At 44.9% G+C, this 25,918-nt stretch overlaps 1 protein-coding gene across 1 annotated transcript; it reads right to left on the bottom strand.

The window, feature by feature from the left end:
- Window positions 1-884: 884 nt before the first annotated feature.
- LOC135895344 (C-type lectin domain family 2 member L-like) lies at window positions 885-25,497 on the bottom strand. The gene is made up of 5 exons (XM_065423434.1): window positions 25,085-25,497; window positions 22,875-22,958; window positions 16,031-16,218; window positions 10,495-10,598; window positions 885-1,161 (listed from the first exon to the last, which is right to left on the bottom strand). Exons 1-5 carry the CDS (start codon window positions 25,404-25,406, stop codon window positions 1,050-1,052), a joined length of 810 nt encoding a protein of 269 aa, XP_065279506.1. The 5' UTR covers window positions 25,407-25,497; the 3' UTR covers window positions 885-1,049.
- Window positions 25,498-25,918: the final 421 nt, after the last annotated feature.

Genomic DNA, 25,918 nt, shown 5'->3' with positions numbered 1-25,918 from the left:
GAGACGTTCTTCCCACAGATCCAACCTTGAGTTTATGAAAAGTTGGCACATGTCAGTATAAGATATGGCATCGTCCCACTCCCTTCCAAGGGACCAATGCCTTGCCTTAAGACATAAAGGAGACAATCTTTATTGCCATATACTTTCACTGTTTCTTTGCTTTAACACCTAGGAATGTACCTGTTGGACAATCAAAGGAGTTTCTCCATTCCTATGGACCCCAAATCAGAATTCAACATATATATTTTATACTGATAACATTTTATCTAAGTATTAATTAAATGTTAATTTGCTAACTTGAGACCATGGGCGGAGACATTATGTAACCTGTTAACCATTGGCTACTGTGCTATCTTGTCTTGCTGCAAAACCTATCCCGGGGTGTGGAACTGCCTACCCTGTCACTTTCCCCCACCCATGGAAAATCCATATATTCTATTGTAATCAATTGATTGACAGTGTCTCTGAGCCTAATAAGCAAGGTGACACTCCGCCAGCGCTGTGCATAATAAACTCCTATGCTTGACCTCTACACGGTGTGGATTTATGTCCTTCACAGTGTATAAACAGCACACCCAGCTCCTGGCTCCGTATGGCTAGGAAACCTTTGACTGCCCTTAATCACTTGACAGCCCAAAACCAAGTTTGAGGTGGCAAAATTGGCAGATGATACAAAACTTCTTGCTTTAACGTCACTGCCCCTTTTGCCCCCCCTAGGGCCGCCGAGAGGGAGGCAAAAGGGGCAGATGACTCGAGGCCAGCAGTGGCCAGAGCCCCGGGCCCTTTAAACCGCCCTTTAAACCGCCGCTGGAGTCCTGGGCGGCACAGGCCAGGCAGCGTGGAAGGGCTGGCTGGGGGAGGCTGAGCCCCAGCCCCGCCCCTTCTGCCTGAGTCCCTGTCCCTTCTGGGGGCCTGGAGCCGGGCCCCCATACCAGTAAGAGTTTTATGTTACTTTCACCCCTGGTGCTGTGGGGCTAGACGTGCCATCTTTTTGAAGTGATGGTAAAACTCTGGCCCACTTTTGGTTGTTAAAGATCCCCTTGAACTGTTCACTTGGAGGGATGGCGGCTGCAAATCCAGTGCCTGGGTAAAGAACATGCTGATGTAGAGATACTAGATGAATCTGTGTAGGCACATTCTTCATGATCCTGTATGTGAAACCTGAAAAATACATGACAAAACAGTCATCGCTAAATAATTTCCAGCATGACATTCAAATCCTGCAGTCTTCTATGAGGCAAAACTTCTACTCAAGCTAGTTTCAATTCATGTGACTACTTGCATCCACTTCAGATTGAATTAAACTTTCCAATTAAGATTTTGAAATGGCATCAAATGTTTTACTAAATTCCAGATACAGTATATACTTTGCTGCGTTTCCTCACAAAAAATAATCAATTGTATTTAACATGATTTATTCTTTATAAACCTGACACTTTATTGTTCATCGACTAGTTCCATTAGCCTCTAAGTGAAAACATATTTTCTCTTAAGGTTTGCTCCATTTTGGAGTGAAGGCAGATTTAAAGGACAGTAATTGCCAGGATCACTGTACTTTCCTTTTTAAATACTCTTACCAAATTGGCTTTTATTTTTATTTTATTTTACCTGCTTGAATCTCTGTGGTTCAGGGATTCACTTACAGCTCAGTGAGTAGCAACTAATGTACAGATATTCACATTTTCTTAGTATTTCATTCCTGCCTTCTACCAGTTTTAGTTAAAAGAGCTTCAATTTTCCATGACCTTTTTCTTTATTTTTCTTGTTAAAAAAAAAAAAAGACAGTCCATTATAACTATGTTAGAATCATGATAGATTCAGCCTGTCTCCTACTTTAAAGGCTGTTGGTTTTTTTTACTGAGTTTTCCCTTGGTATTTTATTATGGAAGTGCTGCTCACAATTCCATAATTAAGGCTGAGTTGAGTTTTCCACTATAAAGCAATGGTATAACCACTTTGTAAGACATGAAGAATACAGGATATCTACCCTAAAATTACAGCACTTACTCTGAGTACAGAAGGAATTTCCTGAGAATTCACAAATAAATTTGTTACTTGGTTTATGAGTTAAAAATAATTTTTAAAATTAAAATTTAGCACCCTGTGTCAGATCATTTTTATGTCCCAAATGATCTTAATAATGGAATAACACAAACCCTTAAATTGTCCCATATAGTTAAAACTCATGGATTGTGCATTTGCTACATTTTGAGAACTAGTTTTAGGATCAATGGCCATTTTTCCTGTTATTCTTCATACCTGTTTCAGATGTTTCTCCTTCAGCAGAAGCTGACAAATACTGTTCTCCATCATGGAACTCTTTCAAAATGGCTGCTATCTCCTATGTTCTCAATGATAATGAAGCTAAAGGGATGCCATTCACAAAAATGCCCTCTCTCAAAATGCTACTGTGATAAATGAAGGGTGTGGGGGTAGCTCTCCTTTATGGACACCCCGCCAGCCAGTTAGCTGTAAAATCCCTCTTGGTAGCTGTCCTCTACTTGCTTTACCTGTAAAGGGTTAAAAATGTCCCCCAGGTAAAGAAAAGGGCACCTGACCAAAAGAGCCAATGGGAAGGCTAAGACTTTTTAAAATTGGGAAGGAAGCTTTCCCTTTGTGTCTGTGGTTGTTCTCCGGAGAGGGGGGACAGAGCAAAGTCAGGGCTATGACTACGCTATAAGCAGCTTTAAGCCAGGTATTAGAAATCATCAGATTATACCTAGAATTACTTATTTGAAACCCCCCAAATATGTAAGTAAATTAGGAATGTTTAGAAAGACGCGGTTAGGTTTATTTCTGTTTATTTTTTAAGGCTTGTGGACTTCTCTGTGCTAACGCCAGATGCTTTTGTTTGCTTGTAACCTTTAAACTGAAACCCCAAGAAAGCTATTTTGGGTGCTTAATTTTTGGAATTGCTCTTTTAAAATCTAGCAAAAGCCTAAATTCCAGATGTATTTTCTTCCTTTTTGTTTTTAATAAATTTTTTCTTTTTTAAGAACAGAATTTGGTTTTTGGTGTCCTAAGAGGTTTGTGCATGTGGGTTGATTAGCTGATAGCCACAGCTAATTTCCTTTGTTTTCTTTCTCAGCTCTTCCATGGACCAGGGGTGGTGGTGGTGAAGGGGCTTGAGGGTACCCCACAGGGAGGAATTCCCAAGTGCTCCTTCCTGGGTTCAAAGGGTTTTTTTTGCATTTGGGTGGTAGCAGCGTTTACCAAGCCAAGGTGAGAGAGAAGCTGTAACCTTGGGAGTTTAATACAAGCTGGGAGTGGCCAGTATTATTTTTTAGAATCCTTGCAGGCCCCCACTTTCTGCACTCGAAGTGCCAGAGTGGGGAATCAGCCTTGACAGATACCATCTTCCATTGTTCCCAAGTGGTGTGAAGCCAAACTGTCCTCAGGAAGATGGTGGCTTTATGTGGCTATTTTGAAAGAGGGCAGTTATAATACTAAGCACTTATTTTTAAAAATTACTGTTGTACCAGATCTACTCAACAGGGAGGACAGGAGCAGGACATTTGGCAGTGGAGTGTAAGGACATTTGGGAACAGGACAGAGGAGGAAATCGGTGTGCGCGTGCGCAGGTACATGCATGTATGTGTGTGTGCACAGGGAAAGGAAAATTGAAGGGAAATGTTGGAGACAGAAATGGGGAGAGGTAGGGGCATGTATAGGAATTTAAGCTCCACCACTTTTGAAGGGGCATGTTCTGTGCCCCCTCCCCGTGCACGCCCCTGGGGAGAGGAATTGGTGTGTGCATGGGTGAATGGGGGGAGACATGTGGAATTGGAGGAAACTGGCCACTATATTCTGGCTGGTTTACATAGCACCAGAGTGGTAGAAAGCAGCTAGAATTGGTGACTCTAATCATAAAAGTTAAAAATAGGGCTGTCAATTAATCCCAGTTAACTCAAGCAATTAATGCAAAACAAATTATCTAGATTAAAAAAAATAGTCACAATTAATCACAGTTTTAATAGCACAGTTAACCAATAACAGAATACCAACTTAAATGTATAATAAATATTTTTGGATGTTTTTCTACATTTTCAAATATATTGATTTCAATTACAATGCAAAGTGTGCAGTGCTCATTTTATATTATTTTTCTTACAAATATTTGCACTGTAAAAAAAGAAAAACAAAAGAAATAGTATTTTTCAATTCAGTTCATACAAGTACTGTAGTGCAATCTCTTTATCATTAAAGTGCAACTTACAAATGTAGAATTATTATTAGAGCTTTCAATTACTCACAATTAATGCATGTGATTAACTCAAAACAAATTAACGTTATTTTTTTAACGAGCTTTACTCGCACACCTCTGTAGATGGGACTCAGCAGCGGCTCGGCGGGGAGGGAGGCAGCTTTGGGGCACATGATTCAGACCCTGGGTCTGTGTTGTAGACTGGCATGTCTGGCTCAACAAGACAGGGTGCTGGAGTCCTAAGCTGCCAGGGCAGAAAAGCAGTGGCAAAAGTTGTTTTGGCACATCAGGTGGCAGCTCCCAAGGGGGTTTCTGTGATCCAACCTGTCACAGTGGTGTAGTCGGCAGGCTCTGTGCACAGCTGATTGCTTTGTGGTACTGGTAGTGATTTTAAGTGAGTTTTAAGTGTGGTGGCTGGAGAACAGACAAAGTGGTTACTGGTTTGTTATTTTCTGTTTGCTTATTTTGGGTAAAGGAAGTAGGGACAGAAAAGGAAGCAAAATAAATAAGAGTGAAGATCAGAAGAAGCTATAACTACACAAGTTGCAAATTGCCCAGAAAGGCTGAACACTGGGCACTGGGAAAGTCTCTGTTAACTAAGAAGCCCTTGAGCTGAGTGCATCTCAGTTTCAGTGAACTGCAGATGGGTGTGGCCCAACCTCTGTGTCTGTGCTGAAGCTGACTGGAGTGTCTAACTTAGCAAGACAGGAGTGGAGGGGTGCCTATTCTGGCAGGAGGGGGTTCTCTGTGGTATCCCAGCTCACCGAGTGACAGTCTAAAGGAAAGACAAATGGAAATTGATGTGCAATTTGCCCAGGAAAAGGCTGCTCTGGAAAAAGAAAAGGCTGCCCACCAGCAAACCCTGGACATAAAAGACAAAGCAAATTGAGACCCAGAAGCATGAACTGGCTGTAATGGAGTGGAAGAGGTACACAGAGACATGTATCCTGGAGCTGGAAGTTGGGGTCCTGGTGACTGCTGCGGTGGGAACAGACCCCAAGGACTCTGTAGCTGGAAGCAAGCCCAACCTGAGTGAAAGGGAGGGGATTTTGCTGGCCAGTGAAAGGTCTGTCATAGCTGGTAGCTGTGAGCCTACAGCTGGATCAGGGTCTCTTTCCCTTTTGGGGGCCACAGGAGTGTCTTCCCCAGAGGGGAGCCCAAAACCAAATTTTAGGTATACTGCCTCCACCATGGTATCATTACAAAGCTTATAATCTACTGAGTGTGATCATCCTATTTGTATAAATGTACCACTCTTGTATCTGAAACTAGAAATATGAAATATAACTCTGAGGGCCTATTGTAATTATGCAAAGTGTGGGCCATTAATGGTGGTTTGGAAACTTGACGACTCCCATTAACAAGGACAATTGTCTGCAGATGGCTCTGTTTACTTGTAAGTCTCCCTGTATACCTGTGTGCTGGCAAGTGGGTAATGAAGTCTTACAGTGACATGTGATCATGTCACCTGAACTGGAATCCATCTTTAACCTGGTGCTTTTCCATTGAGAAGGAGGGGTGGGAATCCAGAGAGGGACAAAGGATTCCCGCCTTATGCAAAAGATTTATAAATGGGTGGAACAGAAAAAAGGGGGCAGCCATCATGAGAAATCCCCTAGCTACCACCTGAGCTGGAACAAGGGCTCTCCAGGGGAAAGGATTGTGCCCAGACTAGGAAGGCGTCCAGTCTGTGAAATAAACTAAGCTCAATACACTAAAGAATACTGGCTACAAATAATTTCTCACCCTAAATATTGTTTTAAGCAGATTGCAGAGTTTCTTGAAGGTAAACGGCACTGCTTGCAGCTTAAATCTCCAGGTATTCCTTTCACAGGCTAGACAGCTAAGACTGAACTTGGAAAAGAACTGGACCTTCCAGCCTAGGTCCAGTTCTTTTCCAAGTTCAGTCTTAGGTGTTTCCAGCAGTCATCTTCAGCGGGGAGTCCATGAAGAACTGACCCTGATTAACTCACTCCCAAGCTTTAAATAGGATTTACATATGGCAGGAATCCTTTGTTTCCCAGTTTGATCCCCACCCCCTCCTAGTGGAAAAATACCAGCAGTTCAAGATGGTGTCCAGTACCAGGTGACATAATCACCTGACCCTGCAGCGTCCAAATCAGCATCCCAAGAAACTTCTCAGGAAGGAGGGAGATTAGTATATTCAAAGACCTATTGTTCTCCTTAATGGCCCATCCAGGCTGATTGCATTCTGTCTGGTGGGTGTTCTCCAGGTGCAAACACAGTTGTAATTGTTACATAGTTCATAGTCTTAACTTTACATACAAAAATGGTACATGCATACAAATAGGATAATCATGTTCAATAAATCATAACTTTTCCAATTATATCTCACATCACCCATCTTGCATAAAATACATCTTAGTTATGCCATATTCATATTATAACAATATTTCTGTGAAGAATATGGGGTGTAGCGTCACAAAGGTTCCCTGAAAAGGGATGAGGAGAGAGGGCAGGAGGGAGGGGAAGAACTAATTCCAGAGTGTATCGCAGTCTTATTGTGCATAGCACCCAGCGATCTGAGGTGATATGGGCCCATGCCCAATAGAAGTGGGATAGCCAGTCCACAAAATAGGGGAGGATGGATCCAGATATAGTTCTGGTATGCCGTCCACGGGCACACCCTCAAAGCGCCTGCTTGGTGCCAGATGACTACCTGGTGGGCCCAGATCCCTGGGTCGAAGAGGGTTGGAAGGAGGTCTCCTCTTGTAATTCCTGCCCTGCCTTCTACTATAGTCCTGTCTCAGTTGTGACTGGTAGAACTGAGGCAATGGCTGTGGATTGAAATGTTTTCTCAATGGGTCCAGGGTGTACAGTCCTAAAGACTTCAGCGTGGCCATGGAGTCCTTCAAGCTGTGCAGCTTGGCATCCGTTTGCTCAGAAAACAGTGCAGTGCCTTCAAAAGTCAGGTCTTGGATTATCTGCTGCCCCTCGTGAGGGACGCCTGAGGTCTGCAACCAGGAAGACCTTTTCATAGCCACCGCCGACACCATGGTCTGCACAGCTGAGTCAGCTACATCCAGAGCCACCTGCAGGGATGCCTTTGCCACCGCCCTGCCCTCCTCGACCAAAGCCGAGAACTCTGCTCTGGACTCCTGGGGCAATAACTCATTACATTTTGTCATTGCTCCCCAGGTATTAAAATAACATTGACTGCGGAGCACCTGCTGATTTGCAACATAAAGCTGGAGCCCCCCCTGTGGCATAGATCTTTCTGCCAAAAAGGTCCAGCTTTTTGGCATCCTTAGCCTTCAGGGTACAACCCTGTTTCCCTTGCCTTTCTCGCTCATTTGCTGCTGAGACTACTAGGGACCCAGGAGGGGGATGGATATAAAGATATTCAAACCCTTTTGGTGGGATGAAGTATTTTCTCTCCACCTTCTTTGCCATAGGTTGCAATGAAGCTGGAGTCTGCTACAGTGCCTTGACCAGTTCTAAAATGGCACTATTGAGGGGCAGAGCTACCCTTGATGGACCCAATGATGCCAAGATATCCACCAGAGCATGGGAGGTCTCTGAAACTTCCTCCACCTCGATCCCCGGGTTTTGGGTGACCCTTTTTAGCAGCTCTTGGTGCGACTTGTGGTCATCTTGTGTGGGCACCACTGAGGTTCCTGCAACCGCCTCCTCCGGTGGGGAGGAAGAGGATCCTAGAACCAGTCTTGGTCTTGCCTGTGAGCTCCTGACGGGTCCCGTGGTGCCAGTCCCTGAGGCACGGTACTGGGCTTGGTGCCTTGGTCATGTCCCTGTACCACTAGAGGAGGAGGTGGCGGTGGGGCTCTACTTTCTGATGCCATTGAATATGACCTCCTCGACTGAGGTTCTTGGACCTGAAAAGCCCAAGGAGTCCAAAATGGCCATTGCATCAGCATCTGCCATTGTGCTGGCCAGCCCATTGGTGGGAATCCCTGAGTCATGTCCTTTATCCAGTACAGTTGGCCTGACCGGTGACGGCTCCTTCATGAGGTATAGGACTCTGGCTCTGAGTCCGATGCCGAGGATTCACTGCCCAGAGACCACGGGGGACGGGGGATGCTAGATGGTACCAGCAAGCGGTCCCGGGATGGGCTGTTGCATCATTGCCGGTTTTCCTTTTGACAACACCTGGGGGCTCGGTACCGAAACTGTCCTTGCTTCCAGTGCCGGCTTGTGTCTAGTTGGTGATGGCGGTACTGGGAGGGACATCAGGTCCCGTGCTGCCTGGAACTCCTCAGCCGTGGACGGAAGTGCCAACCCTGCACTCCTATGGCTCTCCCTTGGGGGAGAGTCCAGTGGTACCGGACTCGACAGCTCCCTCCCTGGGGTTGGAGTCAACGGTGCCACAGTAGCAGCCGTTGAGCCCAAGTGGCACTGTGCAGGTCTCACTCTGCCAGAGTCCTTATGACCGGTGGGCCTTGGGGTCGGGGAGTGCCCCCTGTCAGTTTTGCACTGCTTCTTGTATGGTACCGGGGAACAGGAGCAGTGCCATATACTCTCCTGCACCAACCTCCTCTGTACCGGCGAACTGTGGCAATGCCGGGAGTCATGCGATGCTGATGAGGAGTCCTTTCTCGGTGCCAGAGAGATCGGGCTGCGGTGCTTGTCCCTCACAGAAGCCAATGCACTCCTCACAGAGGCAAAGGTGCTCGGTGCCAAGTCGGGGTGACCCGGCTCCAAGGGATGAAGAGCCGCCTCCATCAGGAGGAACTTAAGTCTTTGTTCCCTTCCTTTTGAGTCCAGGGCTTAAAGCCGACATAAATTTTGCAGCGATCACACAGCTGGGATTCACCCAAACACTTGAGGAAAATGGAGTGGGGATCACTGATAGGCATGGGCTTGTGGCAAGCCTTGCATGGCTTAAACTCCGGAGACCGAGGCATGCCCTGGTGCTGGGGCGGGAAAGAACCCATGGAGCAGGGTCCTACTCTATGCTAACAACTACAAACTTTTATATAACTATTTACAGGAAAATGTACAAGTGAGTCCACTGGGGAGAGTACCTGCAGAGCGACCGTCACAGGCAGAAAGCAGGAACTGAGGGGATGGTGGGTCTGCAGGCTCCTATATACAGCGCCAAGAGGGCACCGGAGCTGACCCAGTGGATACCATTGAGAGGAAAAACCTTCCGGCGACGGTGCATGAAGTGCACGTACACCTACATTGGAAGGGACATGAGCAAGGACTCGAAGAATCAATATATTTGAAAATGTAGAAAACATCCAAAAATATTTAAATAAATGGTATGCTATTCTTGTTTAACCGTGCGATTAAAACTGTGATTAATCATGACTATTTTTTTAATCTCGCGATTAATCGCCATTAATCTTTTTAATCGTTTGGCCGCCCTAGTTAAAAATAAAATTATTTAAGATACAAATATCAGATGGTAATATTATTTGGGGGCTTATTATTTAGTGTTTGGGTATACGATTGTTTGGTTTTTCAAAAAAGGAAATTCCTAAACAAAAATTCCAAAACATCCAAACATGATAAGATATGGGGAATACCCAGGTAAGCCAGACAAACAATCTAACTCTGCCCTGTAGTGATAACATGGGGAACATGAAAAACCTAATATATCTTTAGAAATCAGCTTCATCTAATCCCAAACATTATTATGCACTAATCATGCTTGGTTATTGCATGGCATAGCTACAGGCAGAGTTAAAGTTGTTTGGGTGCCTTAACTGTGCATTTACATACATAAAATGTTTAGGTTTGTTTTATGTTGAACTCAGTTTCCTGAGTTCGTAATGCTTATCTTTGGGATAATTACAATACCCCTGTAATGTTTTACTTCTAACTTACTGATACGTTTAATATATTTTCTATCCAGGAATATTTATGAAAGCTCTTCCTAGTCTCCTGTGTCTAGTATTAACACATTCTGCATTTTTGCTGCATTTCTTTGTTCTCTGCAGGCTTAACAGACCCTGTTTATCTTTACGGATTTCCCTGGTTCATTTTCTGTAAGAGTGCTTTTTGTACTAGGAAAAAAGCAGAGCAGTTTGGAACTGTATCACTGTCAGGAGAGTCTATTGCCAACTCCATGCGTTCAAAAATCATGAGACTTTTAAAAGTAATGCGTTTTGTGTTCTTTTTATTTGTCATCTGGAGTTGGAATGTTTAGGGCTTATATTTTCAAGCTTTTCTCTACACCATAATCACTGAAACTTACTGTTTTTGTATAAAAGTCATGTGTAGAAAAGCCCTAACTCTGCATTTGTTTAATTACTTCCCTTATTCTTGATCAGCACCAATATATTAGAAACACAGAAGGAACTTACAGGTCTGTTGTAAGAGGAATGCCATTGACCCAGTAGAAGCCTTCTTCTCGCTTGCGCAGTCCAATCCAAGAGTCTTGCATGTGCATACGCTTAGTGAGGAAATGCTAAACAAGACAACGTTTATATTAACTTGAATTTCTCCACTGGGAACTTTTCTGTACCCACTCAGGAGGTATGATTAGTCATTCTATCAAGGAGTTATTGTTGTTATTGCACAGAAAGCAATGGGCCTGATTCTGCACTTACATCTATCTTGAAGAGTTTACAATCTTAGTTTAAGTCACAGTGTAATCTAACCTAACCTGAGTGAAACAAACAAAGAGGAGTGGAAGGTAGCAGGAAAGGGAGGACGAGATAACAGAAATCTGAGCATGTTAGCATGTGGAACTCATTGCCACAAGTTATCACTGAGGTCAAGTGTTGAGCAGGAGTCAGTAAATCATTAGCTATTTATATAGATAGCAGGAATATTCAGGGTTATGACTGTATGGGGGTTTATTTAAAGGTTTTGGAAAGGATATTGTGACAGACTGACAATATCCTGTAATATCCTGAACAAACCTTATGGAATAAATAAAGTTTATTGAATTAAGTTAGACCTTATTGAACTAAGCTTAATACTTCTGGTGTACAATATATTAAAAATGCAACTGTTTATGTGTTGTTGGGGCATTGTATGTATCTTCTCTAATAGGAGGGGGATGCTAATAAACTTCTTCCTTCATCAACCTTTGAGGCCCCACAGGGAGATACACATATATTAGTTCCAACTGGATTTTCCAGGGAGCAACAGACGAAGAAAAGACTTTTGGGTAAAAGCCTGGGTTTAAACTGATTCGGGGCCTCATTTCTGATCCAGCAAATGGACAGGAGCCCTGGTCCCTGGAGGGCCCCAATCCTCAGGGGAGGACTGGAAGGACTTGACCTACTGAGACCTCATAAGATTGTGTGCTTGTTCTGACCTGAAGCTTTGATGAGCTTGTAACCACAAAGAAACCTCTAGAGTGGGGTGATGCCTGGTAAGCTTATTAGCATGCATGTAGGTTCTTTCACTGTTTTTAATGTTCTCTCTGTAATGCTTTTTACCTTAAGAGTAAAGTTGGCTTGCTTAGAAAGAGCTGTGTGGTAACTTGTATCTATAGTAAACACTCTGTTATTAGTCTCTGAAGAGAAAGCAAGCAGGTCTGGTTAGACAGACTGTCTTTGCTGAGAAATACACAGGGAAGGCAGGGAACTGTGCAGCCTGGGAATACCCCAGTTAGAAGGGAGTGAGACACAGGTCTCCACTAAGGAAGGCAACAGCTGGGGAGCTGGAAGCCCAGAGTGGGTGCCCTTGCTGAAGGGAAATACAGGTGCAGTTACCCTGAACTTTGACAGATATAAATTCTCATGCTTCAAACCAAAAGCCAATGACCAACTAATGGTATAAAGAAGAAACTTTCACTATAGACACGTTTCTGTAACTGCCTTCTACAGGGTTTCTTACACTTTCTTCTGATGCAGCTAGTATAATAGACAGGGCCGGCTCCAGGCACCAGCTAAGGAAGCAGGTGCTTGGGGCGACCAATACAAAGGGGCGGCACTCCGTCCGCTATTGGGGCGGCCTGTCCGTGTCTTCGGCGGGAATTCGGCGGCAGGTCCCTCATTCCCTCTCTCTCTTTGAGCTGCTGCCGAAGTGCCGCCGAAGAGGAAGAGAGGGCGTGAAGGACCCACTGCCGAACTGCCACCGAAGAATGGAGTGGCGCGATTGAGCTGCCGCCGAAGTGCCGCCGATCGGCTTTTTTTTTTTTTTTTCTGCCGCTTGGGGTGGCAGAAAACCTGGAGCCAGCCCTGATAATGGATGAGATGGATCACTGGTCTGACCCAGTATAGCAATTACTATGTCCCTATGGTTTTTTTATAGACTAGCTGTGATCACAGTTTATAGGTATAGAGCAGTGCTTCTCAACCTTTCCAGACTACTATACCCCTTTCAGGAGTCTGATTTTTCTTGCGTATCCCAAGTTTCACATCACGTAAAAACTACTTGCTTACAATATCAGACATAAAAATACAAAGGTGTCACAGCACACTAATACTGAAAAATTGCTTACTATCTCATTTTGTCTAGATGAAATTTTTGTTTGTACTGACTTCACTAGTGCTTTTTATGTAGCCTCTTGTAAAACTAGGCAAATATCTAGATGAGTTGATATACCCCCTGGAAGATCTCTCCATTCCCCAAGGGGTACATGTATCCCTGGTTGAGAACCACTGGTATAGGGCATTGTTACTGCTGAATTCCTTTCCAATACAAATAAATAAAATCAGATTAAAATGCATGGACTAAATTCAATCTTGATGTAAATTAGTGTAAATTGACTTCAGGACTGAATTATTTCCGTGTCACTATCTGTTATCACCAATAAAATGTGTACCAGCCAGTAAATCAGATAACACTCTGGCTTTCTGACCATATTTAGTGATTAAAGCAGGAAAGAAAGTTCAAATATCAGTCTATCAGAAACCAAACTTTCCATAAGAGTACAGTATATTACCTATTCAGTATATTACTCAGAATACACAGGTTCAAGTTCTCATCTAATAATAAGTAATAATGCAGCAATGTCACCGGTGTTGATTAACCCAGTGTGGTTGGACAACAACAGGAAGGAATGAAGATATGTCAGTGCAAATGACAAAACAGTGAGTTAGAATCCAAGGAAGGCCAAAGCAGATCAATCCAGATCTACATCACTGACACAGTCAAGGGATCTAGTCCCACCTTAGCATAGTTGGTGTGTGTCTCTGTCACGTTATTGACTTGACCTGGGACCGTATAGAACATGGTTGCAACCAAAGTCCTGTAGTGGCACCAAATCTTGTATAAAGGGGGTCAAATGAGGTGTCTAAGACAAGGTTATGGTTTGCTGGTTATGATTATGCTCTCTATATGTGCGTATCAATTTTGTAGTTGAAGTTACGAATATTGTCTCTACACTGTCTGTATTTCAAACTTATGCTGTGCTTCTGGGAGACATCCCAGACAAGTTGGTGTTAGCTCTGCCTAGCCTGCTTGATGGCCCATTAAGGACCATAGCTATACAACTGACCCATTGAGAGAAGGCAGATACACCTTGTAACTCAGCAAAGTATGCAGGAACTTGCCCATGTGACTCCAGACTCCATTTTGCTGTGATTTTCCACAGTAAGAACAAAGAGGTGTTCTTACACCTGGAAAAACTATAAAAGGCTGATGCCTCATCTCCATCTTGTCTTCAATCCTGCTTCTTACCTCTGGAGGGACTTTGCTACAAATGGAAGCTCTACACAAAGGACTGATGACCCATCCCAGCTGTGGATGTACTCCAGAGACTTGATTTGAACCTGCAGTTTATTCTATCACTGCTACAAGCCTGAACCAAGAACTTTGCCATTACTGTATGTAATTGATTCAATTTAACCAATTCTAGCTCTCATTTATATTTTTTCCTTTTATGAATAAACCTTTAGATTTTAGATTCTAAAGGATTGGCAACAGCGTGATTTGTGGGTCAGATCTGATTTGTATATTGACCTGGGTCTGGGGCTTGGTCCTTCGGGATCGAGAGAACCTTTTTTTTCTTTTACTGGGGTATTGGTTTTCATAACCATTTGTCCCCATAACGAGTGGCACTGGTGGTGATACTGGGAAACTGGAGTGTCTAAGGGAATTGCTTGTGTGATTTGTGGTTAGCCAGTGGGGTGAGACCAAAGTCCTCTTTGTCTGGCTGGTTTGGTTTGCCTTAGAGGTGGAAAAACCCCAGCCTTGGGCTGTATCTGCCCTGTTTAAGCAATTTGTCCTGACTTGGCACTCTCAGTTGGGTCCCGCCAGAACCAGCATTGTTACAGTCTCAAATAGGGATGAAAACCAAAATGTTCAAATCTGGGTTATTTAAAATTAGGCAACTACATCCATATTTAGGCATTTAAAAATAAGTGACCTGAAGATCCACTGCTCCCAGTGGGATATGGAATTAGTTGCCTAATTTTAAGAACCCATGTTTAACACTTTGACCTAAGTGTGTATCAAGGAGAACAGATGATACCAGGAGGCAAGGAACCACAAGAAACAGCAGTGTAATCATTCCACATAATTCACTGCTTTCCAGAGGGAAGAGGGAGAGATAGGCGGAGAGAAACAAAAACTTACAGAATTTAGAGACTGGAGTGGTAAAGAACAGAAACCACAACTAGAGTACTCTCCTGATTTGTAGTCCATACCCACAGCTCTGCCAAAGCACCTCCTTTAATCTGAGGAAATTTTCTCCCACTAGTGCCTGCAACGCAAGGAATGAATTGGGCCCATTATTTTAAGATTCTGATGGCTGTCTTACATTCTTTTAAGGTGGTCAGATACCACTGGTATGGCCATGATATAAATATATTGACAGAGGAGCAAAAACCACCACTCCCCTTGCCAAAATTCTGTTAGAAGGAGGTGGGTTAAACTAATGAGGCATCATCACTCATCTGTCTGACACCATGAAAGCCCATCCACAGAAATACCATTCCTATGGAGTTACATGGTTTTAGGGAGATGACTAGGTGTGGAAAGGATATTGAAGAACTGTCCTACACAGCACTGTCCCCCTTCAAACTCATTTCGATTTCCCTACTGGCTATAACAATAAGATGGACTCCCACTCCCTGATATCAAACTTCTTCAGTAAGATGGTTGACCTAGGTGTATCTAGAGAAACCATGACAGCTAAGCCCCTGAGGCCCAAGGCTGTGGGGCCAGGAAGTTGTGTGGATGCAGTGACCTCCATCCTGGTGCCTGGCCTTCTCAGAATGGTCTCAGATCTCCAGGTTTTCCTCATTTTCCTCATTGGGACCTCTATGATGTTGGAAAGCCACATCTCCCACTTACTACATGGAGAGGCAGTCTGTCTTCCCTCAACAATGCTTAAATTTGGAGGAATTCTGCAGCCTCAAAGCCAAGGAGTTTTTCACCTACATGGACTCTGACTGTCTTCTAGGTGGGAAGCCATTGTCTAGTCTATAATTCATCATTCCCAAGAAATAAAATTAATATGACTCATGACAGATGTTGTTTGTACAGGCCAAAGCTTTTCTGGGGGGTTCTTTCCCCCCCCCATATTTAAAGGACATCAGTTTTGCAAGTAGATGATACTGGAAGGTGATCTCCATTTCACTGGACTGTGTTTTACAGGATCTGATTTCTTTACCACAGATCCATTCATCTCTGTGTACTGTGAGCTTGGACATGCACTGGAGGGAGGAAGGGACAGGAAGGGTCAGGGGATTAATAATTTCACCTCTAATTTGCCAGTTCAAATCCAGCCATCAGGGCAATGTGTGCATTGCTGCTGCCTCTGCTGGGGCTAAATAAAGGCCCTTGGTTTCTGGACTGACAATCTGGCACCTTTCACTATCTGATTCACATAATTTTTTATTTTACAAAGACTTAAAAGGACAAATGTTGAATGAGAAAATGGGGACATTACAGGAGCTAAGGAAAGAGACTAAATGAACTTTGTTTTTATTCCCTTACCATTTCTTGGTGGTTTTCAATCACAGCTAGTGAAGCTTCATAAAGGGAACAGAAGCTCTGACTGGAGTCCCAGTCCTTCTCCTCCTCTGAGAGATAATAACATTTCCTTTTGAAGTACAGCCAGTCCTCAGGGCATGGTTCAGAGGGCAGGGAGATGGGAGGTTCTTTATTGAAGAGATGCCATGCAACTAAAAAGGAAAAAGAATGTGTCATATTTCTTTCGGATAAAATCTCCCAGTTCAGGTTCTCTGGGGCAGCCTAACCCAGCCAAGTTTAGCCCTTCTGAAGACAAGTTTCACAGTGAATGTCAGAGGAAAAAACAAACTAAATAAAGAATAATAATGCACCTCATCCTGCAAGCTCTTCTGCATCCAGAACTCCCACTGGCTTCTACTGAGGCCAATGGTACTTGAAGGAACTCAACACCATGCAGAGTGTGCCCTCAGTGACATGCCCAGGATCTCAGTGACGGTCTCACCCTCCATGTGTACCAATGCACATCCTAGGTCATGAGCACCTTCATCACCCAAGGCACCAAAAGTTCTCTACCACCTGAGCTATACTTTAGCTGATAGCAGTAACAAGCTCTTATCTTCTTTTGGGGCCACTTCACTCACCTCAAGTAAAAATAATTGAGCTTTATACATGTGAAGTGCTGTGGAGAGGAGGAGGAGTTTGTGGGGAGTGAATCTATATCCCAGTCCCCGTGGCCAGAACCTCCTGCTGCTCCAGCTTCTCCTCACCATTTTTGTGGGGTGTTAAGATCATTGGATCTGCATAATCATCAGTCGTGTAGCCATTCTCCCAGCCTGCCCCCACCACCACCTTCTACATTGGTCTATGTTGGACTGGTGTGAAATCCCTTTCTGCAATGCACAGAGAATATAGAATCTGTTTCCATCTGCACAACTGCATTGGGGGCATAAATGGTGTCAGGAGTTTTGCAGAAGGGATCCTCACCAGGGTGAATTTCACCCCATGGTGAACTATTATTTATATCAGAGTAACTCCCAAAATGTCTCACAGCACTGTACTGACATGTAGACAGATGTATTATTGACCCCAAAAGCTTATAAACTAATGGCAGCCATGAAAAAAAAGCTACAACAATAGATGGGAAAATTGGAGGATGGCCAGAGGAGGGTGTGACGAAGTGGGGAATTTTCCCTTGTCATGTTGTATGTGAGCCTATGTGAGTCTTACTGATGAGCCTATGTGAGTTTTACTGTTTTGCATGAATACTGTGTGTGCCTCAGTTTCCCTGTGTGCTGCACCAATGCCTAGGTAGTGGGAATAAGGCTGTGTGACTTTGGCTGAGACCCTCGGGGGGCAGGTTAGGCTGCTCCAGCTGCCTGCATATAGGCGATGGCCGGTGCCCTTCGTAACCTGAGACCCAGGATGGGGATGAAACCAGGTGACGACCAGGTGACACTTTGCCTGGGAAGTGAGACAAAGACCAGGAGGAGGAGCAATAGGGGTGTCTGATGTCGGCTTGCTGGAATCTGGGCAGTCTGCTTGGGGGGATTGGAAGAGGGGGAGTCCCCAAGGTGGACTTGGCTGGAAGTCACTGATTTCTGTGCTAGCAAGCTCTGTTCTATGCTGTGTTCCTGTCAACTAATAAACCATTCTGTTCTACATGCTGGCTGAGAGTCATTGCTGACTCAGGAGTTGGGGTGAAGGGCCCTCTGGCTTCCCCAGGAGCCCTGCCTGGGCAGACTTGCTGCAGGAAGCGCACGGTGTGGAAGGGGATGCTGAATGCTTCGAGGTCAGATCCAGGAAGGTTGAAGATGTGTAAGCATCTTGCCCTGGCGACAATATGCTCAGAGAGAAGAGACATGCTACCCCAGAGTCCTGACTGGCCTCATATGGAATAGTTCCAGAGCACTGGCCCAGTGACTCCGTGACAGAGGGTTACAGACAATAAGGTCATGTACACTTAAAATTTTACCAGCATAGATACATCAGCTAGAGGTATGCTTTTTACCAATATAGCTATGCCAGTAAAAGCCTTAGTGTAGATGCAGTTATATCAGTATGACAGTGCTTATGCCAGTATAGCTTATGCTGGGCAGGGGAACAGGCATAAACTATACTGCTGTAACTACTTTCATACTCATAGAACTGTGTCTACAGACGGTTTACTTAGAGTTATGCACATCTTGTTACAAAATGTGTTTGACAATATGTATAATACTCCTTTAACCCACTGAAATCCTCTTCCAGGGTAGACTGCCCCTATATTCAAACTCCCAACCCCATCCTCAGGCACCATTCAGCCTCTCCATCCACTACCCTCTCTAAACATCCAACCAGCCTCTGTCCTCATTCTACATGGCAACTTCTTGGCAGGTCATCCTGTGACCATTCCATACCTACTCCTAGCAGCCCGCTCCCTCAGCACAAGTTCTCTCTCCCCCTCTGGGGTATTGTGAATGTTTTTAGTAACAAAACTTGATAAAGGAGAAAAAAATCCTCGAGCGTTGGTGTGGGGTAGGAAAATGGGATTCTTTCTGGTCTCCAATGAGTTAAGGGCTAGAGCTGGCTGAAAAAGGGGAATCCTTTTCTGGAAAAATTCTTGCAATTTTGAAAAAAGTTATATCCTGAAGCTAAACTTATTTTCATCAGAAAAATTCTGACAGCTCTGTTAAGGGTACGCAGGGCTGCATTTCACCCTTAACAAATGTTTAATTAGCGATGCTAAAAAATAAAACACAGAAAAATAGCAAGTGACCCCACAGAATGTTTGTGGGAAAGGGGCACAAAAGGTTGAGTTAAGAATAAAAAGGCAATTTTACTGCTAAATCCTCTGGATTTTATTAATTTGTGGGGTGGGAATTAAACAGTTTTGGAATAGCAGACTTAATTCTTTTTTAAGATTCTATATTGAAGTTATTCTGCCTCAATAGCAGCATCACATTGCTATAAAGATGCCTGACATAATAAGGTACAATGTTGCCTTCATTAATGGGAATTCTGGCTTTAGGCCCCAGCATTTCCAGTATTGTTGAATACAAGTATTATTGCATTTGACAACTGAAGTCCTAGAGCAGGGGTCAGCAACCTATGGCACGTGTGCCAAAGGTGGCATGTGAAATGATTTTGAGTGGCACTCACACTGCCTGGGTCCCGGCCACCGGTCCCGTGGCCTCTGCTGACATCTTGGGGTCCTACTGCTGGCCCCCTGCCACCCGGGGTCCATCCGCCGGCCCTGCTCAGCCCGCTGCTGGCCCCAGGCTCCAGCCACCGATCCCAGGGGCTCTGTTGCCATCCTGGGGTCCTGGCTGCCGGCCCGGGGTGCTGCTCCTGGCCTCAGCCCGGGGCTCTGTAGCTGCCACCAGCTGTGGCCCACTGGCCCCAGCCTGGGGTAGTGAGGGCTGCAGACAGGGGCAAGAGGGAGCGCAGCTCAGCATCCCCAACTTAAAAGTTGTTCCAGCGCCACTGTACTGGGATATTTTTAAGTCCTGATTTGCTGCTTACATCACTGTCACGTCACATGGAACACTGTGTTTGATGTTGACGTTGTGTGTGCCGTCTGTCATGATTTTTTTTTTCCACTGTAAGTTTGAGGAGTACATTTGACAAAATGTCAGCTCCTAAGAAAGCAAAGTTAGATGTCTGTTCACTTCATTTCTTGGACAGACACATTTGGATTCATTCAAAAGAAGGACTGTGCTGTTTGTGCTTTCTGTTGTGAAACTGTTGTTTGTCGCATATCAAGTGTTCGAAGACATTTTCAAACGAAGCACAAGAAAACCTTTCTTGACGAAACAGACAAGACTGAATCGATCAAAAAGGCAGTAGCAGGATATGAGAAACAAAGCAGTGTTTTTAAATGCTTAAGTGTAAGTAAAAATCAAGCCACACAGAAGGAAGTTACAAGATTGTACAGTATCAGAGGGGTAGCCATGTTAGTCTGGATCTGTAAAAAGCAACAAAGAGTCCTGTTGCACCTTATAGACTAACAGATGTATTAGAGTATAAGCTTTTGTGGGTGAATACCCACTTCGTCAGACGCAAGATTGCACAGTGCATTGCAAAAAATGGAAAGCCGTTTACAGATGGGGAATATATAAAAGAAGTTTTTCTCAGCAGTTCAGAGGTTTTGTTCAATGATTTGCCAAATAAAGATGCGTATCTAGAATAAAAGAACTGCCTGTCTCTGCCAGAACAGTTGAGAGATGTGTAAGCGAAATGGCAGAAAACATTAATGAAAAGCAGACAACTGCTTTAAAAGACACAGCAGTCTTTAGCATTGCAGTTGATGAGAGCATGTATATAAATAACGTTCCACGTTTGGCAGTTGTTGCAAGATATTGTGCTTCCAATGAAATCCAAGAGGAACTTTGTTGTCTAAAACCCCTGCATGGCACAACAAAGGGGGAAGATATAGCGGAAAATTTTGTAAACCATTTTTAAGAACGAGGAGTTGACATCAGAAAAATATTTTGTGTGACAACAGATGGTGCTCCTGCCATGGTCGGAAAACAGAAGGGATTTGTAAAGTTACTTGAAGATCAAATTGGCCACCCGACTGTCAAATTTCACTGTATCGTCCATCAAGAAAACCTGTGTGCTAAAATTTCTAATTCAGAGCTTAATAATGTAATGAATACAGTGGTGCAAATTGTGAATGTCCTTGTTGCTCGATCTGCTTTGACTCACAGACAGTTTCAAGCACTGCTAGAAGAGATGAACAGTGCTTATAATGACATTCCACTTCACAGCAACATTGGTGGCTAAGTCGTGGCAAGGTTTGGTGCACTTTGTAAACTGTTTTGATGCAATCAAGGCCTTTTTGTCAGAAAAAGGACAAAACTACCCTGAACTGGATGATGACAAATGGCTGTGTAAGCTCATGTTTCTAGTTGTCATCACTACTCACCTAAATGAATTCAACCTCCATCTCCAGGGTACAGGGCAAACAGTTCTGGATCTTTATGAAACCTGGAAGGCATTTGTCATAAAACTAGCAGTTTTTTCTCGGGATATTCGAACTTCGACTTTCCGCTACTTCCAACACATAAAAGAGCTATCGACACGTTGTACTGTCAGTGTCGGAGAGATTGGAATGTACATGTAAGAACTGGAATCAGAATTTTCTGACAGTGTAGGAGGTCTGGACTCACCCCTGTGGCGCCTCCTTCTGGTCGTCCAGGGAATTAGCTCACCAGCCTCTGGAGCACCCTCTGCAGGGCAGTGATCCGCCTTGTCCTCTGCACTGGCCCCATGTCCCTCCCAGGACCCCAGTGCCCCTTGCTCTGGGTGCTGCCCCCTGGCAATACCCACACACGCTGGGTCTCCCCTCCCTGGGGAACCCCCACCCACTAACCCCACCTCACCTCAGGATAAGGCCACTGCCAGTCCCCATCTAGCCCCCACTCTCTGGGGCAGACTGCAGTATAGGTCACTCATCATCAGCAAGGTTGGGTTTGGACCTGCTGCCTTGGCCTAGCCCTGGGCTGCCCTCTGCAACCCCCAGTACCCCTTGGCCTATTACCAGGCCGCAGCCTGGGGCTATCCAGGCTGGAGCTCCCCAGCTCCTCAGCCTTTCCCCAGCCCTGCTCCACTATAGGTACCCTGTCTAGCTCCCTGCAGCCAGGCCCTTCTCTCTCTGCACTCAGAGGCCTGGTCTACACTAACCCCCAAATTCGAACTAAGGTACGCAACTTCAGCTACGTGAATAACGTAGCTGAAGTCGACATACCTTAGTTCGAACTTACCGCGGTTCAGACGCGGTCCACACGCGGCTGGCAGGCTCCCCGTCGACTCCACGGTACTCCTCTCGCCGAGCTGGAGTACCGCAGTCGACGGCGAGCGCTTCCGGGATCGATTTATCGCGTCCAGACCAGACGCGATAAATCGAACCCGGAACTTCGATTGCCAGCCGTCGAACTACCGCGGTAGTGTAGACCTGGCCAGAGAGAGACTCTGAGCTCTTGGCTCCCAGCCTTCTTATACAGGCCAGCTGTGGCCTGATTGGGGCGTGGCCCAGCTATGGCTACTTCCCCAATCAGCCCAGTAGCTTTTCCCTTTGCCCTAGCCCTCTGCCAGGGCTGTTTTAAACCCCTCAGGCAGGAGCGGGGTAGCCACCCCACTACAGACAGATTTCAAGATTTCCAGTGATTTGGCCCAATGCTTTCTTTTCTAATAAAACCTGAAAAGTTCAACGAAAGCAACTTGGAATTGTCTGCATTTCCGTGGATGGGTGTTGAAGATTTTGAAATGCAGCTCATTCAGTTAAAAAGCTCAGATTTGTGGGCATCAAAGTTTGGAGATCTGCGGAGTGCACTTAAAGCTACCGAGAAATATCCTGGCCTCTATTTTGACCTGCTGGCCAGTGAAATTTATCTGTTTGAATAAAATTGCGTTTGCAGTGCTTTCAGTATTTGGATCCACATACCTGTGTGAACAGGTATTTTCACACATGAAATCTGTCGGTCCCTCTCAGAGCCAGTTAACAACTGATCACTCAGAAGCCTGTGTGCAGCTTAAAGTATCCAAATTTGTGCCAGACATTGGAAAACTCTGCAAAGAAAAGCAAGGCCAAGGATCACACTAAACTGATAAGATCTGCATTTTAATTTAATTTTAAATGAAGCTTCTTAAACATTTTAAAAACCTTATTTACTTTACATACAACAATAGTTTAGTTATATATTATAGACTTATAGAAAGAAACCTTCTAAAAACATTAAAATGTATTACTGGCACACAAAACCTTAAATTAGAGTGAATAAATGAAGACTCGCCACACCACTTCTGAAAGGTTGCCGACCCCTGTCCTAGAGCATGGTAGTGAGATGAAATGTACTTCAAATGGTGAAAAAACAATACAAATACTTACTCAGGACAATTACCAGGACCAATACCAAAATCAAAACAGCAACAGAAACAGTTCCAGCGATGCGATTCTGGCATGAGAAAAGGCCTAAAAAGGTGAAGATCATTAAAGGCTTTAATATGTGTGTAGCAATTTCAGGTTTAGGACTACTGACTGGAGATAGGCTGTGCCCCACAGAGCCAGATAAAGGAATCCTCACTCAACGCTGGGACAATTTCTAATCTCAGTTACACCAATGTAATCCTGAGCAACTCCACTGAAGTCAAAGAAGTGGTTGCTCTGGTTTTACATCAGTGTAACAGGGCTTTTCTACACACAGAATTACAGCATTCCTGATTAATTTTGTTCCTGATTAACTTCACATGTGGACACTTACTGTTTGCAAATGGGTTATGTATGCTAAACATGAAGAAAGCACTTTTCTTGTGGAATAATGGTGGCCACACATGGAGTAATTCAGGAACAGCTACTGTGCTTTAAATTCACACCCTATCTTAATCAGTGTTAATTTTCAAGCATACACAACTCCGGTGTGAGACCAGAATCTGACCAGTTATGTCTACCTAGCAAATCCACCCAACCCGGTCAGCCACATGTGCATACCTGTAACCATGTTTTATTAGTGAATGCAGCAAGACAAGATGAGGTACTTGAGTGGGGTTGAGGGGCATGGGGCAGGAGACAGGGAAGAGTTAGAATCTCATATGAGGGGGCAAAGGGATACAGAGGATTCCAGGCCAAACCAAAGACAGTAGTGACTTGGATTTAAAAGGGCATGTCTACTTGAATTCTAATCTATTTAAAATATATATGTTAAAAGGAGCCTCAAACTCTATACCTGCTCCTCAATTACCCTATCGATCACTGTGGTTTTATAATCACATTTTTCTAGTTTCAAAAATGTTTGTTTGTTCACCCCTGTTGTTGTATGAAAGACTCACACAAACAATGGGGAAACAAATAAACATCAATCACATTTCCCATAGATTTTTGGGGGCAGTTTGAGAAGCGCAACTTTCATAGAGGGCACCCCCAGAATGAGGCATTCAAAGCCACTAACCTCTTCTGACTTTTTGGCCTTCCTATACAGGGAAAGTAGACTCAGCACAAGACCCCAGATACTCAAAGGTATTTCAGTGGGAGTCAGGCACCTAAATACCTTTCAGGATATGGGCCAATGTGCTGGCAAATAGAAAGTTGATGAATATTCTTTCTCTAATCTCTTTTAGTTACAATAATCTTTAATGTTTACCTGTAGTTAGTAGGAAACATTTTCAACCAGAAGTATGATTTTTAAATTGGCAGTGTCCCTTTAAATAAGCAATGGCTTTACGTTTTCCTAGTGCACCCGATATTTAAGCCTGTGATAATCCCTGCCTAAAGAGATATGCTTGAAAGGGTATGAAACAGTGAGGAATCTATTGTTTTGTTTTTCCACTTAAATAAAAACACATTCTCTTAATCGCAGAATTTACAAATTACAAATGTATTAAGATGCACTTGGCTGACAAGAGTTGTACTTTGTTCCTGAAAAAACAGACCCATAATATTGCACAGTTCAAATGGCAGAATTTGAGGCATGGGGCCTGGCTGCACATCTTGAAAGCGAATCAAATGTTGGGGTGAGGAGCCCCACCACTGGATTTTGTGAGAGAGATCGTGTCCATTCCGAAGTCAAAATGTGTGTGTGGGCAGCCCTGCACTCTGGGCAAAAAAAACATTGTGTTGTGTCCTTCGCGTGCAACTAGCGCTTGCAGCAAACTCAGCCCTCACCCGCACCCGATCTGGGCATCTCTCTAGCACCACGCAGAACTCAAATCTGGGACTCCAACAGTCTCAGAACGGAGGGTTCCCAACCTGGATGTGGCGCCGAACTTCCCCGCGATGGAGGTGTTCAGCGTCCCCCCCCCCCCCCATTCAAGCTGGATGTGGGGGTTTTAATTTAATTAAACATTACAACCTCCTCCTCCTGTAATATCCTCCCATCTCCAACCCTCTTCCTTTCCTCACTCCCTTCGGTCATCGTCCCCGAACACAGCCCTCCTTTTCTCTTCTCTTACCCTTCCCCCATCCGAAACCTCCCCACCCCCAAAGGTGGGCACCCTTCCCCCTCAAATGCGTCTAGGCCCATACTGCAGCGGAGAGGAGTGGGGACAATTCAGATCGCACCAACTCCACACACAGTCTCATGGAGTACAATTAAAATCTCTTACCGGACACAGCTTCCTTCATCCGACTGAACAGCTCCCCGCATCCCGACAGTTTCCGTATCCAGAAAGTTGCATTAGGCGGTAACGAAGGGCTCCCAGTTACAGGATCACAATCTCTCGACCCGCTGCGAACCTGGGGCTCACTGCCGGTGCCGGGTGCCCACTGAGTGCAGGGCGAGCTGCGATCTTCCGGGGTTCCCGGGGGTGTTGTGCTTGTTAGCGGCTCTCTCTCCTCTTGTTCCCCGGGCTGGTATCCAGCGGCTCCTGACGTAGACCGAGCAGGAATCCCCCCTTCTCCTTCCCTCTGGGCCCCTGCAGGCTCCATCCTAGCTGAGAAGCGGCCTAGGAGTGGTCGCGCTTCCTCAATGATCCGGTTCCCCCTTTCACTTTCACTTGCGTGCCAGGGCGCTCGCAGGAAAGGCTGCGGATAGCACAGGCGCCTCCCCCCGATAGCACCTCCCTGCTCTGCCCTGCAGAGGAAATCAGGGGACGGGAAGGGAAGGGGTGGGGAATGGGGAGAATAATGCCTCCAGAGGGCGAAGAGGGCAGAGTGGCACAGGGGGAAGGGGATGGTACATGGGAGGCACAGAGAACAGCAGACTGAATAGCAGATGAAGGGGTAAAGGGAAAGGGATAACATGGGGAAGGGAGATGGGAATGACCTGGGAGTTGAGAAGAGGTTACAGGGTGGGTAGCACAGAGAAAGGAGGAGATGCCATGGACAAATAGCAGGAGGTGGTACAGAGAAGAAGGGGTGGCCTGGGACATAGGAGAGAGGAGAAGGTGAAGAGATGGCACAGAAAGGAGCATACGCATAGTTTGACTGCTATATTGGGG

This window comes from Emys orbicularis, chromosome 1 (genome assembly GCF_028017835.1).
Source record: "Emys orbicularis isolate rEmyOrb1 chromosome 1, rEmyOrb1.hap1, whole genome shotgun sequence".
Taxonomy (NCBI): domain Eukaryota; kingdom Metazoa; phylum Chordata; order Testudines; family Emydidae; genus Emys; species Emys orbicularis.
Note: the sequence above shows the minus strand (reverse complement) of the source record. Positions and strands in the feature narration are given on the sequence as shown.